This window comes from Atractosteus spatula, chromosome 4 (assembly GCF_055471065.1).
Source record: "Atractosteus spatula isolate fAtrSpa1 chromosome 4, fAtrSpa1.hap1, whole genome shotgun sequence".
NCBI classification, from domain to species: domain Eukaryota; kingdom Metazoa; phylum Chordata; class Actinopteri; order Semionotiformes; family Lepisosteidae; genus Atractosteus; species Atractosteus spatula.
Window position 1 is genome coordinate 13,233,295 of NC_142709.1, and position 14,519 is coordinate 13,247,813.

Consider the following 14,519-nt stretch of genomic DNA (forward strand, 5'->3'; position numbering starts at 1 on the left):
TTCTTGGTAGGATTAAAACAATCAACTAATTAACACTGGTTATATATACAGTAACTATGCAGGATATATTAGTTCTTTATGTTTTATTATTATTATTCCCACAACACCTACAGAGACGATCGATAGGTGGCACTTATGCTGAGTTAGATGTTAGTAAAACGATTGCTTCATTCAATTTGTTGCCCTACTGTAGATCTTTAAATCCAGTTAAGATGGACTAATGTAACTAAAGGGACATTTTGGTAGATGAAAATAAAAATAACAGTATAACATCTCTGAATGTCATAAGTGATATTAATAGATGAATATAAATATATTATACAGACTATATACTGTATAGTTGGTAGTGTCAAAAACAGGGTACACTGTATTCTGTAAACAGTATTCCATCTTCTTCATAAACATTTTCTGCATCAAAGTCTAATTTGTTCACTTGCTGTGGTTATTTTGGAAAAGTTTTGATGTTCTCATTCTAACTATATAAAGTTTATATACTTTATATAAAGTTTTATAAAACACTGTAATGTTTGAACTGTTTCTGTGAATGTTGTCGTTATTGTTGTAAAAAAATGTAGTACTTTTTAAATCCACTTAATATGGAATATTAATGTGGAATCATAACTAACAAAACAAAATTTTGATAGCTGAAAATAAAAAATAGTTTTTGAACGTCATTAACAATATACATTTATGGATATAAATATTGGGGAAACCCATCTCTTGGATATTACTAAGCAGTTATTTTTCTTTTCTCTATAATGAATCATATGCATTCTCATATCAGGCATGGATAATGGAAAAGCCAGTGTCATGTTTTTCGTAACCACGTTATGTTTTCATTATGTGACAAAGTTTAAAGAATTGTAGCTGTAAACCAAGACATTGACTGAGCTGGGTGTTTCTGCTATGGGTAGCATTCATCCAGAGCATCTGCTTTTGATGACTGACTAAGGCTGCACAAAGATGGAAAAACAACTACAGTATATGTAGACAGAGAGACTGCGTTTAACCTAGAACCTACCAGGAAGAAGTGGGGAAAAAAAATCATTTTGGTGCCAGACTAATTTATAAACACCCCTTTCCCAATAGAGATTATAAAATGAGAAAAAGCACAACTCTCACAGCGTTAACCCTTTCCTTTTTAGATTTCTTTACCACAGATACAACCCATTTCTCTGAAAGAAAGCAGGGTGAAACCCTCCTTGTTTTACTGCTTTTTACTGCCTGTGTCACCCTGGTAACCTACCTGGCAGTATATAGAATAGCAGTAAGAAGGAACATGCAGGATTTAAACGCCACTCTGTTTATAGGAAATTAAGTTGCAGACACTTTATCACATTATGGTACAAGTGAGTGTTCTAGGACTGGGTTGATTTACTGGAGAGTTGCCTTGGTGATAAATTGTTGTCATTGCTGTTTGCTCATACCTCACTTTTCATCTCAGGCTCTCCTCATTAAAAGTATTTACTAATCACAATGAGAAAGCAAGTGTAGAAAGCCCTTTTAAGAGCTTATTACTGTTCACCTTTTTTTTTCGGAGGAGCTTAATTTATAAATCCGTGTTTAATATAGTACATCCCCTTTGTATCCTGTAAGACTTGGGTCATATCATTTTTGCTAAGTATGCTTTGCTGTTTCAAATGCCACTTTGTTTGGCTTAGAAAGGTCCATTTATGTTGTAGGCTTTGGGGATTTGAAGGAAGACGTTCCTTTTTTAAGCATATATATTTTTAAAGATGTGCTTATAAACATTGTGCAGAGATGTGTGAATGTTGGGGAAACATTCTTCATGTTTGATCCATGTGTAAGAGTGAGATACTCCTGTCTCCCAAACAGGGCACCAAGTTAAATATGTAATCTGTAATTTTATTTTTATACATCTATATGGTTTACTGTTTATTTCTCTTTCTAGGACACAAGAAAATGTCAAAATTTAAAAAATGCTATAAAAGAAAAAATATTTTAAATGTTATTTTATCACCGTCCTTTTGTAGCAACACTTACGCGTAATTCTAAATCAAACAGCTGAACTGTATTTACAGTTGTGAGAAAACGTTTCTTTATTGAACAAATGCACAGTTTATATTTGGCTCTCTTTTTCTGTATTTAAGTGCATAGCTTTTAAAATATGCTGTAATTTGGATCGGGTTCTCATTACATACAAGATGTGATGATGAGAAATTGTCCTTTGTTTCTTGGTGCTCCATACAGTTCAGACATTGATGTGTTCTATGACTTCAGTATTTTGTGTTTTATCGTTATGGCAGGATTATTGTGGCTCCACGGCCGAAACATTGTGTTTTCTCTCTTCTTTTTTTCAGCATGGAATAAAGCTATTACTTGTTCCTTTGCAGCCTACGCATGCTGACGCAGCTGCCCACCTGAACTACTAGTGATTATATTTAGCATACTTGCTTTTTGTATGCCATAATCCAAATCAAACACTGTGACCTGTGTGATGATCAATTAATGCTCATAATCACGTGAAAATATTAATATGTTAGTTATTGATTTTTTTGTTTTGGTTTCTAAGGAATGGGAGGTTATCTTATGTACATTGCATGTGTGGTCATTTGTCAAGAAGCTTAATTCTGTTCCTGTTTTGATGATATTATTTATGCTTTTTTCCTTCTGACTCACTAATCTCATTTTTGGTTTTCCAATAAGTGATGCAGAAGCCTTGTTAATACATCCACTTAACAGCTTGGGATGAAATATCTCAGTTTGTGAGGTTATCATGCTTCAGTATGTGAATCTGTGACTACTGAAGCCAGTAGCCAGATCACCCTGCAACTCACAACTGGCAGCCCACTGAGGCTAAGCAGGTGTGAGCCTGGTCAGTATCTGGGAACAACTAAAGTTTCTGCTTGAAGATGTGGGTCCTAATGCCCCAGTATAGTGACGGGGACACTATACTGTAAACAGGTGCTGTCTTTTGGATGAGACGTAAAACCGAGGTCCTGACTCTCTGTGGTCATTAAAAATCCCAGGGCGTTTCTCGAAAAGAGTAGGGGTATAACCCCGGCGTCCTGGCCAAAGTTCCCATTGGCCCTTACCAGTCATGGCCTCCTAATAATCCCCATCTATGAATTGGCTTCATTACTCTGCTCTCCTCCCCACTAATAGCTGATGTGTGGTGAGTGTTCTGGCGCACTATGGCTGACGTCGCATCATCCAGGTGGGGAGCACACTGGTGGTGGTGGAGGGGGGTCCCCGTTACATGTAAAGCGCTTTGAGTGGAGTGTCCAGAAAAGCGCTATACAAGTGTAAGCAATTATAATTCTTATAACTGTGTTTTTCTGTGCTCATTAATTTTCATTTCTGTTTGTTGCAGACCCACGTAATGCAGATGAATCCCAGTGACCAGACACTGACATTATCACCTGTTCAAAAGGAAAAGGTAAGTCATGGGCTCGATTAAAAAATCCTGTCCTGATCAGCTCAGCAAATCCTCATAAGGTGGGTGTCATCTTTGGATTTCAGTTAAGAAGTACAAAGAGTGACAAAAATAGAAAGAAAAACATTTAGTTATGCTTTAACTTCGTTTATTTTCTGAATTTGAAATGGCCAGTTGTTTGTTTTATATCCTCGGTTTACCTGGACAAGGTCTGTGAATGCCCCTCTGCTGCACACCATTTCACATACAGTGAGCTTCATAGTGTGTTACAGGAGAGTTAGCTTGGATTGGAGGAATGATGCGTCTCTCACTGACAGCAGTGGGAGGACACTATAGCCAGCCCAGGTCCTTCCTGTTGAAATTAAAAGAGGCCAGTTTTGTGCCATGCTAGGGAATTTTTCTCAGTTTGCTGATGACAGCCCGGTTTTGGCCCGGTGGTGTTTGAACAGTCTGCACTATAGGATTTAATTTGAGTAAATGTATTTAATAAATTATTATTTATTATTATTATTTTAACCACATTAATAGATGTGGTTATTTGTTTGGATTTGTTGGTTCTCAACCTCAAAACTATCAAAGTACAGTAAATGCTTCTCCAATATGGGTTTTTCCAGTGCAGATTTTTATTCTTCATGGGGAAAAAATCAAATAAATATCTGTCACACATGAAAAATCTGACTGGGCATGTTTATATGTGCTCTGCCTAAAATAGTATCTAGAATCTACTAGTAATGTCCCCGTACACAACTTCCTCTCTCTCTGCCTCATGTACACTGTCACGGTGAGTAATGTCCATGTTTGTGCAGACTACAATGAATTCATAAGTGTTGCCTGCTATATTAAATGAGGTAAATTCCAAAATAATTTCCTTTTGACATTTTCGTGGAATACTTAAAGTGCTGCAAGTTTCCTTTTCTTTGGAGGGAAAGTAAGTGAATTATAAACCTTATTTTCCTCTGGAGGCAATTTTTATGTAATTTGTAATATCTTTTTTTTTTTGCATTGCCTAAATAAATTATCGGTTCTACTGGTGAACAAGAAGCAGGACAGTAAAGTTTTCCTCACTTCAGCTTCATTGAGTTGCTCTCTGTTGCTACTTTCTGCTTGTATTGTTTCTTTATACCTGCAGTGACAGCCTTTTTTAATTTGTTTTCCAGCTTCTGTGTCTGTGCTCTGCTTTTTCTGCATGCTTATTCATTTTCTAATATTTTCCTTCTTTTTGTCCTCTGCTTCTCATGGTGGGATAGAAGAAAATTAGAATGGTGAAAAGGCATGGTCCAACAGGGACAAAAGGACCGGGTCCTTCGTTGGAAAATCGGTTCCGGTCTGAGGGAAAAGCAGCTACAAAATCTAGGCGTCCCCTTCCTACTGAATTACTGAGGGCGGCTGGGTCGATGCCCATGCCTTCAGCTGCTGTTGTGGTGGACAAAAAAAAATTCAAAGAGAGCGCTTTAAAGAAAGGTGGTGACAAAGAAAATATTAATACAGGCGTGAAAGAAATAAAGTCACCATTAAAAGCTAATACAGATAACTTGAAAAATGGAATCCAGTTACCAGACTTGGAAGAAACTAGTAAAGATGAGACAGAATACAGCAAGCCCATGGTAATGAAAAGCAAGTCAAAACTTAAAAGGGTCATTACTGATCCTCCAAGCCTTATGACTGAAGTTAAAATAGTAGGCACCAAAAAGCCTTTAGTGAAACCAGATCAGGACCAGATACTCTCTACAAAAGAAAGCTCTTGTGTACTGCAAAGTGAAAAAACAATTAGTTCAAAGCCAAACCGAGCTGAAAATGCAACTAAAGTCACTTTGTCAACAGAAAGGAAGAATCAAGGTTCTAACAAAAAGAATAAAACTGAATCAGAACGAGGAGGCGTTGTTGCAGGACACCATGCGAGACTAGAGAGGAGAAAGGAAAAAAATGTTAAAAAGCCAAACCACACCCAAACAAAGACAAGCGTGACCTCTGTTTCACAAAGCACTGGATCAGAGAGAAGTCCCAAATGTGTGTCAAAAAAGGACGTGAAGAAGGCAGCTCAATCAAACCGGGAAAGTGAGGAGCAGAGAGAGCAGCCTACATCCAGAAGGCCAGGCAAAACTGAGAGGTTCACCAAACAAATGGCAATCACAGTCCAGTCATCGAGCGAATCGAGCGAGACAGAGTCTGAAAAGAGGCCCACCGTCGGTATAAAAATTGTGTCGGAGGCACAAAGGAGAAAACAGAATGCAGAAGAAAGTAGTGCGAGTCAGTCTGACAGCCAAGAAGATGACCACAAGAAAGAATTCCTGCAAGAGGACATGGTATATCAGTTTGAAACCAAAAAGCAGGATGGAACAAAGGATAAGGGAGGAAAAGGGAAAAGCCAGGGAGTAGAAGATAAAGACGAGCTGGAGGATGAAGGCCCAGAGGTGGCTGAGGGCGAGAGTGAAAGCAGAACAGAAGAGGGTGTAGGAACCCAGCTGGTAGAAAAAAAGGAAGGTGGCAGTAATGAGAGTGAGGCATGTGAGGAAGAGGAGGGTGAAGGTGAGGAGGAGGAGGGATGTCCAGAGAAGGGTGAGGGAGCTGATATGAGCACAAGGGAGCTTGAAGAAGAAGGCAGTGGTGAAGAGGGAACAGAGACGAGAGAGGAAAGCGTGGCAGAGGAGGAAGGTGAGCGACAGGAGAGTGAGGAAGCAGAAGAGGGAAGGAGGGGTGAGCAAGAGGAGGATCAGGAGAGTGGAGAGGCAGAATCTCAGCCTGATGGGGAGGAGGAGGAGCAGGAGAGTGACGGAGACGAGTCGGAAGAGGAGGCAGAAGAAAGTAGCAAGGAGGAAGGGGAAGATGAGCTGGAGGAAGGTGAAGAGGGGGGGGAGGAAGAGGAGGGGGATAGTAAAGGAGAAGAAGAGGGAGGGGAGGAAGAGGAGGGGGAGAGTAAAGGAGAAGAAGAGGAAGATGAGGGAGAGAGTAGTGAGGTGGAAAAGGACCAAGAGGATGAAGAGGGAGAGGGTGAGGAAGAGGAAGTAGAGGAAGAAGGTGAGGAACCTGAGGGAGAGAGTGATGAAGAGGAAGAGGAAGGAGAAAGTAAAGGAAAGGAAGAAGACCAGGATGAAGAAGAGGGAGAGGAGGGAGAGAGTGAAGGAGAGGAAGAGGACCAGGGGGAAGAAGAGGAAGAGGAGGGAGAGAGTGAAGAAGAGGAAGATAACCAGGGGGAAGAAGAGGAAGAGGAGGAGGAAGAAGAGGGAGAGAGTGAAGAAGAGGGAGAGAGTGAAGAAGAGGAAGATAACCAGGGGGAAGAGGAGGAAGATGAGGGAGAGAGTGAAGAAGAGGGAGAGGAAGAAGACCAGGATGAAGAAGAGGAAGAGGAGGGAGAGAGTGAAGGAGAGGAAGAGGACCAGGATGACGAAGAGGAAGAGGAGCGAGAGAGAGAGGAAGAAGGGGAGGAAGATGAGGATGAGGTTGAAGAAGATGAGGAAGAAGAGGAAAAACCTGTGATCAGAAATAAAAAACATAACCAAAAATCAAAGAAAGACAGCAAACCAGCTTCCAGCTCTAAAAGCAAAACTGTGGGAAAGCAGAGATTGGGCAACGGCACCCAGAACACCCAGCAATTTTGGAATAATGTGTTGCCCCATTATTTGACTCTAAAATGACAAACTATTTAGTTCCAGGTTAGTTCAGGGCCATTCTTTACAAAGAGAAAAAATGCTTGTGTACACGTTATTAATAAACATGTACACCTTTTTGTAGGAAGCCCTGCTAAAGGTTTTTAATTTTTTTAATACTGTACTAAGGTTACCTCCGTACTTCAGAGGATTACGTTAAATGTCTGCTTTGTGAAGGGCTTTTTCATTATTGATTTTTCCCATTTGCATACTGTTTCTGTGTTTTGTACATGTGCCTCTGAAATGTGACTGACTCTATTGAACATTTGATTAACCCTCAGCCTTTTTGGATAGTATGGTATAGTTGTTTTCACACTATAGTGTAGTTGCTTTTTTCATTTTAATATTTCCTATAAACACAGTAATGTAATGTGTAGCCCTAACTTCACTCATCCATGGAATACCATGGAAAGCCCACAGGATCTTGCTAAAGCCGTGTAAAGCAATAGAAAACCCTTATATAGTCACAATAGAATGTGCATTATATAGTATATTTTTAAACTTATCGTGTACTGTTTTACAAGTAAAACTGAAGTGCCAATAGAGGGCATCATGAAAAGAATCCATTGCCATAAATCAAACTGAAAACAAAGTGCAAACTGTCGTCTTAAGGACCTGTAATATACTCTTATTATAGATGCCCATGATCTGGGGGCATTTGTGTAGCAGCATTAGCAGAGACTATAATACTGTAAACTCACCACATTACCATCTAGTGAAACAGTGAGTAGAGAACATGCCTCCTTTGAAGACATTGTGCCACAGACACACGTTTGGACTGTTTTCTCAGTTTTAGTACTCTTAGTGTATTTTGTTTACAAAGATGAAATGCTACATTCTTATCAACGCTGGACATCCTTAACACAAAAATGAATAGAGAAATCTGTTGCTGCTGATGGGAGGAGCTATGAACAGTCCTTTCTCATTAGGGCTTACAGCTATGATTTGATGTTTTGTCTTCTGTGATGACAAACAACCTTCAGGATCAAAGAGCAGGAAATGATATTTGAAATGCAAAAAAGTTATCAGTGTAATCAGTGTAAACATGTGCACAAAATTTTGAGACTTTCCTTTTTTCTTATAATGTTTTATTTCTGCTCCCAATATATGCCGTGTATATGTTAGTTTCTAATAAATCATCTTTGGTATTTTCCTAAATTAATTTCATTCTGATTTCTGGAATATGTTGAATTTTCAAAAAAAGAACATCTTCTTGATATTCTTTTTTTTCTTCTGTACTGTATATCTACAGAGTACATGTATGTAAGATGTATGAATCTGATACTTTTAAAAATATATGGAAATGATATACTGTACTAATTCTGTAGTTGAGCAAATCCGATATTTATACTCTAATTGTTGGGTTTTAAGGAGATGGAGGTTTTTTTTCTTTTGTTATCACAGAAAAAAAATCTTTGAAATATAAGACCTTGTCTGTAAACAGTAGCTCACATATGTTGGAAGACTGCACCACAACATTTAGTGAACCCAATTTTGTTGTTGCACCACCACGAAGAGTTTGTGGACTTTTTTCTTAAGATTTATCTCAGATCAGGTTTTGAAAATGCAGAGCTAGCAAGTTTTGTATTTCAAGGTTCATACTGATTACCTTGAAAATGCAATATCCTCCATGTGCTAAACTGATGTTATATTTAAACATCGGTTTCATAAGCAGAGATGCGTGACTCGTGCAAGGATTTGCTCTAATACTGTACTTTGCCACTGTGCAATGCTGTTCAAGAGCAACATGGTGTCTAGGGGTTTTGAATGGAAAAAAAAAAAGAATGTTTTCCTCATAACCTAGTACTTCAGTGAAAGGGTTGCAACGTTCTGTCCGATGTTATCAGAAGTTAAATCTGTGAGGGCAACTCTTTACTCAAATCTTACACACTGTCCTACGTGAGCTGTACAGGTTGTGATTTGCAAGAGCTTTTATGAGTTTTAACTGCCTGTGTTTTTTTAGAACATTCCTTGTTTTATACCATCATAAATCTATATTGCTTTTGCATGCTGTCATGTCATGACTGTCTTTATTTTCATAGCCTTTTCAGTCTAGAAAACAGAGGTAAGTCGAGACTCAAAACCTGAGATACACCGACTAGACATCCTCTAGTCTTTTTCTTCTTCATGGTGTCTCTTAAAAATTACAAGAAAATCTATTCATTATTATAATGTGTAAACAGGAAACAGTTCTTAGACCCAGCACTAATAAAGACATTGTATGAAATATAACATTTGGTGCAGGTTTACTTACAGTACAAGCCTACAGGAGATATAAAGTCTTATTTGGTCAGCAAAACACTCTTGTTGTCCTGTCTAGGTGCCTTTAGAATTTCCCTTTTCACAGACTGCAGGACACACAGTAGGTGTACATCCAGAAACTTTTCTTCATAGTGTAGTTGTGTAATGTGAACTTGCTAGTTTGTTGTTGTCACTGAAATCCCTCTGATCCTTCATTTATCACCTAACCCGTTTGCTATCTTGGACAGATTCTTAACCCAGAACAGTAGTTTCTCCCTGTCTTTTTATTCTATTCATTTCTTCTTTGTAATTAGTATACAGTATTGAGCCTTTTTCATGTACTCCATATGAAAGGAAAATCAAACAATCTAATTGAACTAGGACCAGTTAAAAAAAAGAAAACACCACTTCTTTATTTCACCTCTTTAATTTACCATACAGTGGAAAATGAAGGATCACTGGTGAAAGTGGAAACCCACTTTCTCCAAATACACTTTAGTGATAGGGCACCACTTTTAAAGTATGTGGGCATTGCATGTTTCAGTGTTGGAATCTCTCACGACAGAACTTAGGACACAATGCTGCAGAGGAGAGTGAGGAAGATGATGAAGAGGAGGAGGAAGAAGAAACTGACAAAGAGGAGGAGGAAGAGGAAGATGGGGAAGATGAAAGGCCTGCACAGAAAAAATCAGGAGATCAGCAGCCTCAGACAGGGGAGGGTGATGGCCTTTCTCAGGAAACATCAATAATGGTACGATTCAGGACTTGACACTAGTACTGATTTCAACTGGATTTAAGGGCACTAGAATGTAGTAGGGTGACACTCCTGAACGAACCCCTTACCTCTAACAAACGTTCGTCTGGATTTCCTTGTTTTATGAGCATGTGAAATCTGTACATTGTTACAATTAAACATGCAATTGTGTACGTTATTCCTTTGTTGTGTAAATCCATTCAGCAGTGATTTCTCCTGTGTTGACTATTTCTCTTTTTTCCCCAGTTTCTCTGAATGTCAGTCAACATTTGTTTTTCTTTTTACAGGCATCTGAAGTCAGAAAGAAAGTGACTACTCCAGAGGCCATACAAGAAGGTACTGTATATATCATTTGGAGGTCCTTATACATTAACTGGTTTTATTTTCTGAATGCATTTTAAAATCTATTTCACATTTGTCTTCATTTTTAAAATGTAGCATTCTTAAGCTTTGACATTTGATTTTTGTGTGCCTGTTAGTAATTCCTGTAGACCCTTCTCATGATTCTTTTTATAATTTAATTTTTTTTAACAATTTTTTGAACAAGGAGTTCTAGATTGTGACGGGGATGGACTTAAAGCATTTGGTTGTAAACTGTGATTAACACAATTCATTTACTTTGATTGCAGTGTTAAAACCAATTAACTAGGATAGGAACACATACTGTATATGGGGTAACAAGGAGTCATAACTTTCCCTTTGACTGATGACACCCTGAAGCTGAGTGAAACACATTTCTCTTGTAACAACCTACTGTAAGATTGCACCTATAAAAGGACAATTACTGAACTTCTTCTTTATGGTTATGACCATAAAATAATCCCCCCAAAAAATGCATGGTCCCTTACCCTTTCCTTTACAGCAGTATAACGTTCACAGCATTTTCCCATGCTGTATATGAGGTTCCCCATCAGGCTGTAGGGCCCCAAATTACACTCTAGTACATGAACACTGCTGAGCTCTTGAGGAATTCTTGGTGCTAGTTGGTAACTGGACCTCTTTCTCTGTAAAACCTCCCAGGTATAGCTCTAGATGTCATGGTACTTAGACACAGCTGTAGGTAGCATCTCTTGCCTCCAGAACCTTGCTTCTTGAAACACTTCGCCTTCTTAAAACTCCAGCCAGTGTTTGCCCACACAGATTATCCACACAGCTCCTTCTTTGCATTCCTTGCAGTGAATCTCCACAGAACAATCTGAGAGCAAACCGCATCCCAAAGGAGAGTGTAGTTTAAAAGCTTTTTTTATAGGATGCAGAATTTGCATTTGCAGACAGAATTTATCTGTATATTTTCAAGTGAGATTCCACACTTGTGGATTACCCTTGAGCAGTAAATCATTTGTTGTATTATTAACCTACACTGTTTTTTAAAACCAAAATGGTTTGTTCCTTAAGTTCTGCTCACCAGTGTACAGTGTATAGAAAACCGCATTGTTTTTTGAAGCATTCTTTTAGGTGATTTATCATTTGTTTGGTCAGAGTACTTACTGTATCTGTTGCATTGAGAACCAGCTTTCCCTTTCTACAGGTGCACATTAACAGTTGAATCGTTAGCCCAAACTACTTACTGTAGTATAAGGACATTGCTGTCAGAGAGTGATCCTGAATCTGACATAAAAGCAAGTCTTTCATTGAGGATGGAATGTAAAGCATTTAATTACTGCGCCACTCCATAGACTGTAGACGGTATGAAGGAATGTATGCATACAGCAAGGTAAACATACCTTGCATTTAACACTGACCTTTGTGTCAGTGATGTTTCTAGTTGAGTGCTTATAAAAGCCCTTTCATAATGAATATGGCACACTGGATCATTCATAAATTTTCTTCTTAGTAAGAAATTTGCAGGATCTTCATGAACCAGGTAAGTGCATTGCTGAAAAATATGAAGCTGCTTTGTTAAAAAAAAAAACACAACTTGTAATGGTTATAAGAATGGTAATATAGGTACTGATGCATTATGGGGATAATGCATAATCAGGTAATAATGGACATTTTCAGCAAATGTTTATTTTACATGATTAGAAATTATCCGTATAAAACACAAGAGCATCATTTTGTATCTGAATTATTAATAATAGGATCTCTCAGAATATATTTCTAAGACAGACTTACATTATTCACAGAAAACACAAGGTTAATTCTAACAGAATGCAAGAAACGTGTGAGGTTTTGACATAAAGTTTGCATTTTTTTAACTCGATAATCTTTAATGTAAAGATTCATAAAAATAAATCTGTAGGTTTTCAAATACTGTGAGGGTTCATGTGTTTTTGTTGTTTTAGCTTCTAAAATGGAAGAAAATTTCATGCACAAGCAACGTCACATCCACGATGGAAAAGAGGATGTGAAGTCAAAAGGCCTTTTTGGGACAAATGGCAAGGTGCAGTAATTAAAAGTTGGTGGCTTCAAAATATTTATTTTCTCTCTAAAATTGTGATGGTACCGGATTAATTTAAAACTGTGCATCTGTAATTTGCACTTCATGAAGACTCACTCAGGAGAAGTTTACTGTATTATTTTTGAAAAAGGTCATTCCTACTGTATTCTTTTTAAATGTTTCAGTTTCTGTGTGGCAATCGTGATATAATACAGAAGATAAAAGCAATGCAGACTCCAAGCTAGAGGTGATGTTGTTGTAATAAGCGATTGTTTCATGCTTCTACAAATGGATGGAAAGTTTAATTGAGCTCTTTTTGCTTCTTTCGCATAGATTTCTCTTTTCAAGCGGTTATCCACCACGGAGATCAAGAAACCAGAGAAAAAGAATGATGCGAGACCTGCCCAGGAAAAGAATCGTGCCGAAGATCAGAAGGTTTTCCCGGCCAACGAGGAGAGCAGAGACCCGAAGAAGGACAGCAGTAACACCAACACCATCCTCACACAGCCCCCACAGAGAGACCCACAGAAAGCACAGAGTCTCAGTGACGGGGGGTCCCGCTCCTCCACTTGCACTATGCTGTGATTACGTGGAGAGATGACACTTTTCAGTGCTTTTCAGAAATTTCAGTGTGCCTTAAAAAACAATTTTTATGAGTTTTATAATGTGTTTTGTTTCCAAAACCATAACCATTGCACACAGCAAAATTAAAAGTGCATGTATACAGATCATTTACAGATTGTACAAAGCAAGTGGCCAAGAATACCATTTTACTGGCAGTGGTAGGAATACTTCACAAGTGCTATATGATCCAGAGTCCACGGGCAACTGACAGCTCTGTGAGATTACACAGAAGTTGAAAACCTTGCACTACAAAGAATGTAAAATATCTCAGAAATATACAAAATATAAGGTAAAACCGGATTGTTCGTAAGGGATCAAGTTTCTTACATTGTGCAAAAAGGCTTGACTCTGTGTATTGTGGATTTCCAAAGAATTTCACTCAGTCACTTGAGTATTTTGAGGATTGTTGTACATTCATATTCTTCCACAGCTCTAAACAAGTGCAGTAGAATGTGTTCATTCAGTCATTTAAAATTGCAGGTTCAAAGACCAGAAACATCTCGAATTCACATTGCACTCCTGGTGTTACCTCAGTTGTGTATCTGTTTACTACAGTATGTTTTTGTGTTGTTTCTTACACTTTCAGAAAATTGTTTTTATTTATACAGAATCAAGATACACTGTACACAACAATTCTCCCTGCCTGCAGGCCCAAAATGTATTCTGCTGTTGTACACCGCATTTAGCTTGATTCAAAAATCCACAGCTGGTCCTCACATTTTAAAAATATTTTGTCGTATATTTAGTATATTGTATTTATGAGTGACGGTTCCACATACACTGTATAGCTTTATTCTAAATGTTGTAATATGGCTCTTTTAGTATTAACTTCAAGATATTTGTTCTATAATTTATGAAACTGTATATATTTCTTATTTTAACAGATGTATTTATTTAAGTTTAGAATCTAAAAGCACAGATTGCACTTTAAATTGAACTACTGTACACTGTACATTGTAATTGTTTCAGGGAAATGTGTACGTTTTAAAGATGGCCTCATCAGCAGGTATACGTGCATCCTGAAAGACTGCATTTTCACTTTTTATCGTACCTAAGGATGGAAGGATGCTTTTGTATTTTACACGCATCTGGTAAATGCCATGTGATTTCAGTATAAACACATTGTGCTCTCTGGTGTGTGAACAGCATTTCTTCTTACAGTACATTCAAACTGAATCCTATTAATGTTAAATAAATCAGGTTATCAGTTCTTAAATCTCCTTGTCTTTTTGGATGTTGACCTTTTTAAAATTGGTACAAATGGAGTATCTACTGTGCAAAAGAGAGAAAAGAAACATTAACTTATGGAACAGTTCATATTGCAGATAGAGTGAAGCTGCCAGTTGACTTATTAAGAATCAGGAGCAGTGCAGCACAGTAGGTGTCCTCTCAATCAAGTGTCTTGCCAAAGGCTGCCAACTCCAGAGACCCAACCTCATCAGAGGGTTCCCTTGAGATGCTACAACCGGAGCACAACTT

General features: G+C 38.0%; 1 protein-coding gene across 1 annotated transcript in view; it reads left to right on the forward strand.

Annotated features, from left to right (window-relative positions):
• LOC148835854 (uncharacterized) overlaps nt 1-14,205 on the forward strand; it is a 32,119-nt gene extending 17,914 nt beyond the window's left edge. Inside the window, exons 13-18 of the mRNA XM_088913105.1 lie at nt 3,335-3,400; nt 5,419-7,011; nt 9,848-10,033; nt 10,324-10,372; nt 12,322-12,419; nt 12,750-14,205. Coding sequence (XP_088769231.1) covers nt 3,335-3,400; nt 5,419-7,011; nt 9,848-10,033; nt 10,324-10,372; nt 12,322-12,419; nt 12,750-13,001 — 2,244 coding nt within the window. The 3' untranslated portion in view covers nt 13,002-14,205. The remainder of the gene's footprint in view (nt 1-3,334; nt 3,401-5,418; nt 7,012-9,847; nt 10,034-10,323; nt 10,373-12,321; nt 12,420-12,749) is intronic.
• The last annotated feature ends 314 nt before the right edge of the window (nt 14,206-14,519 follow it).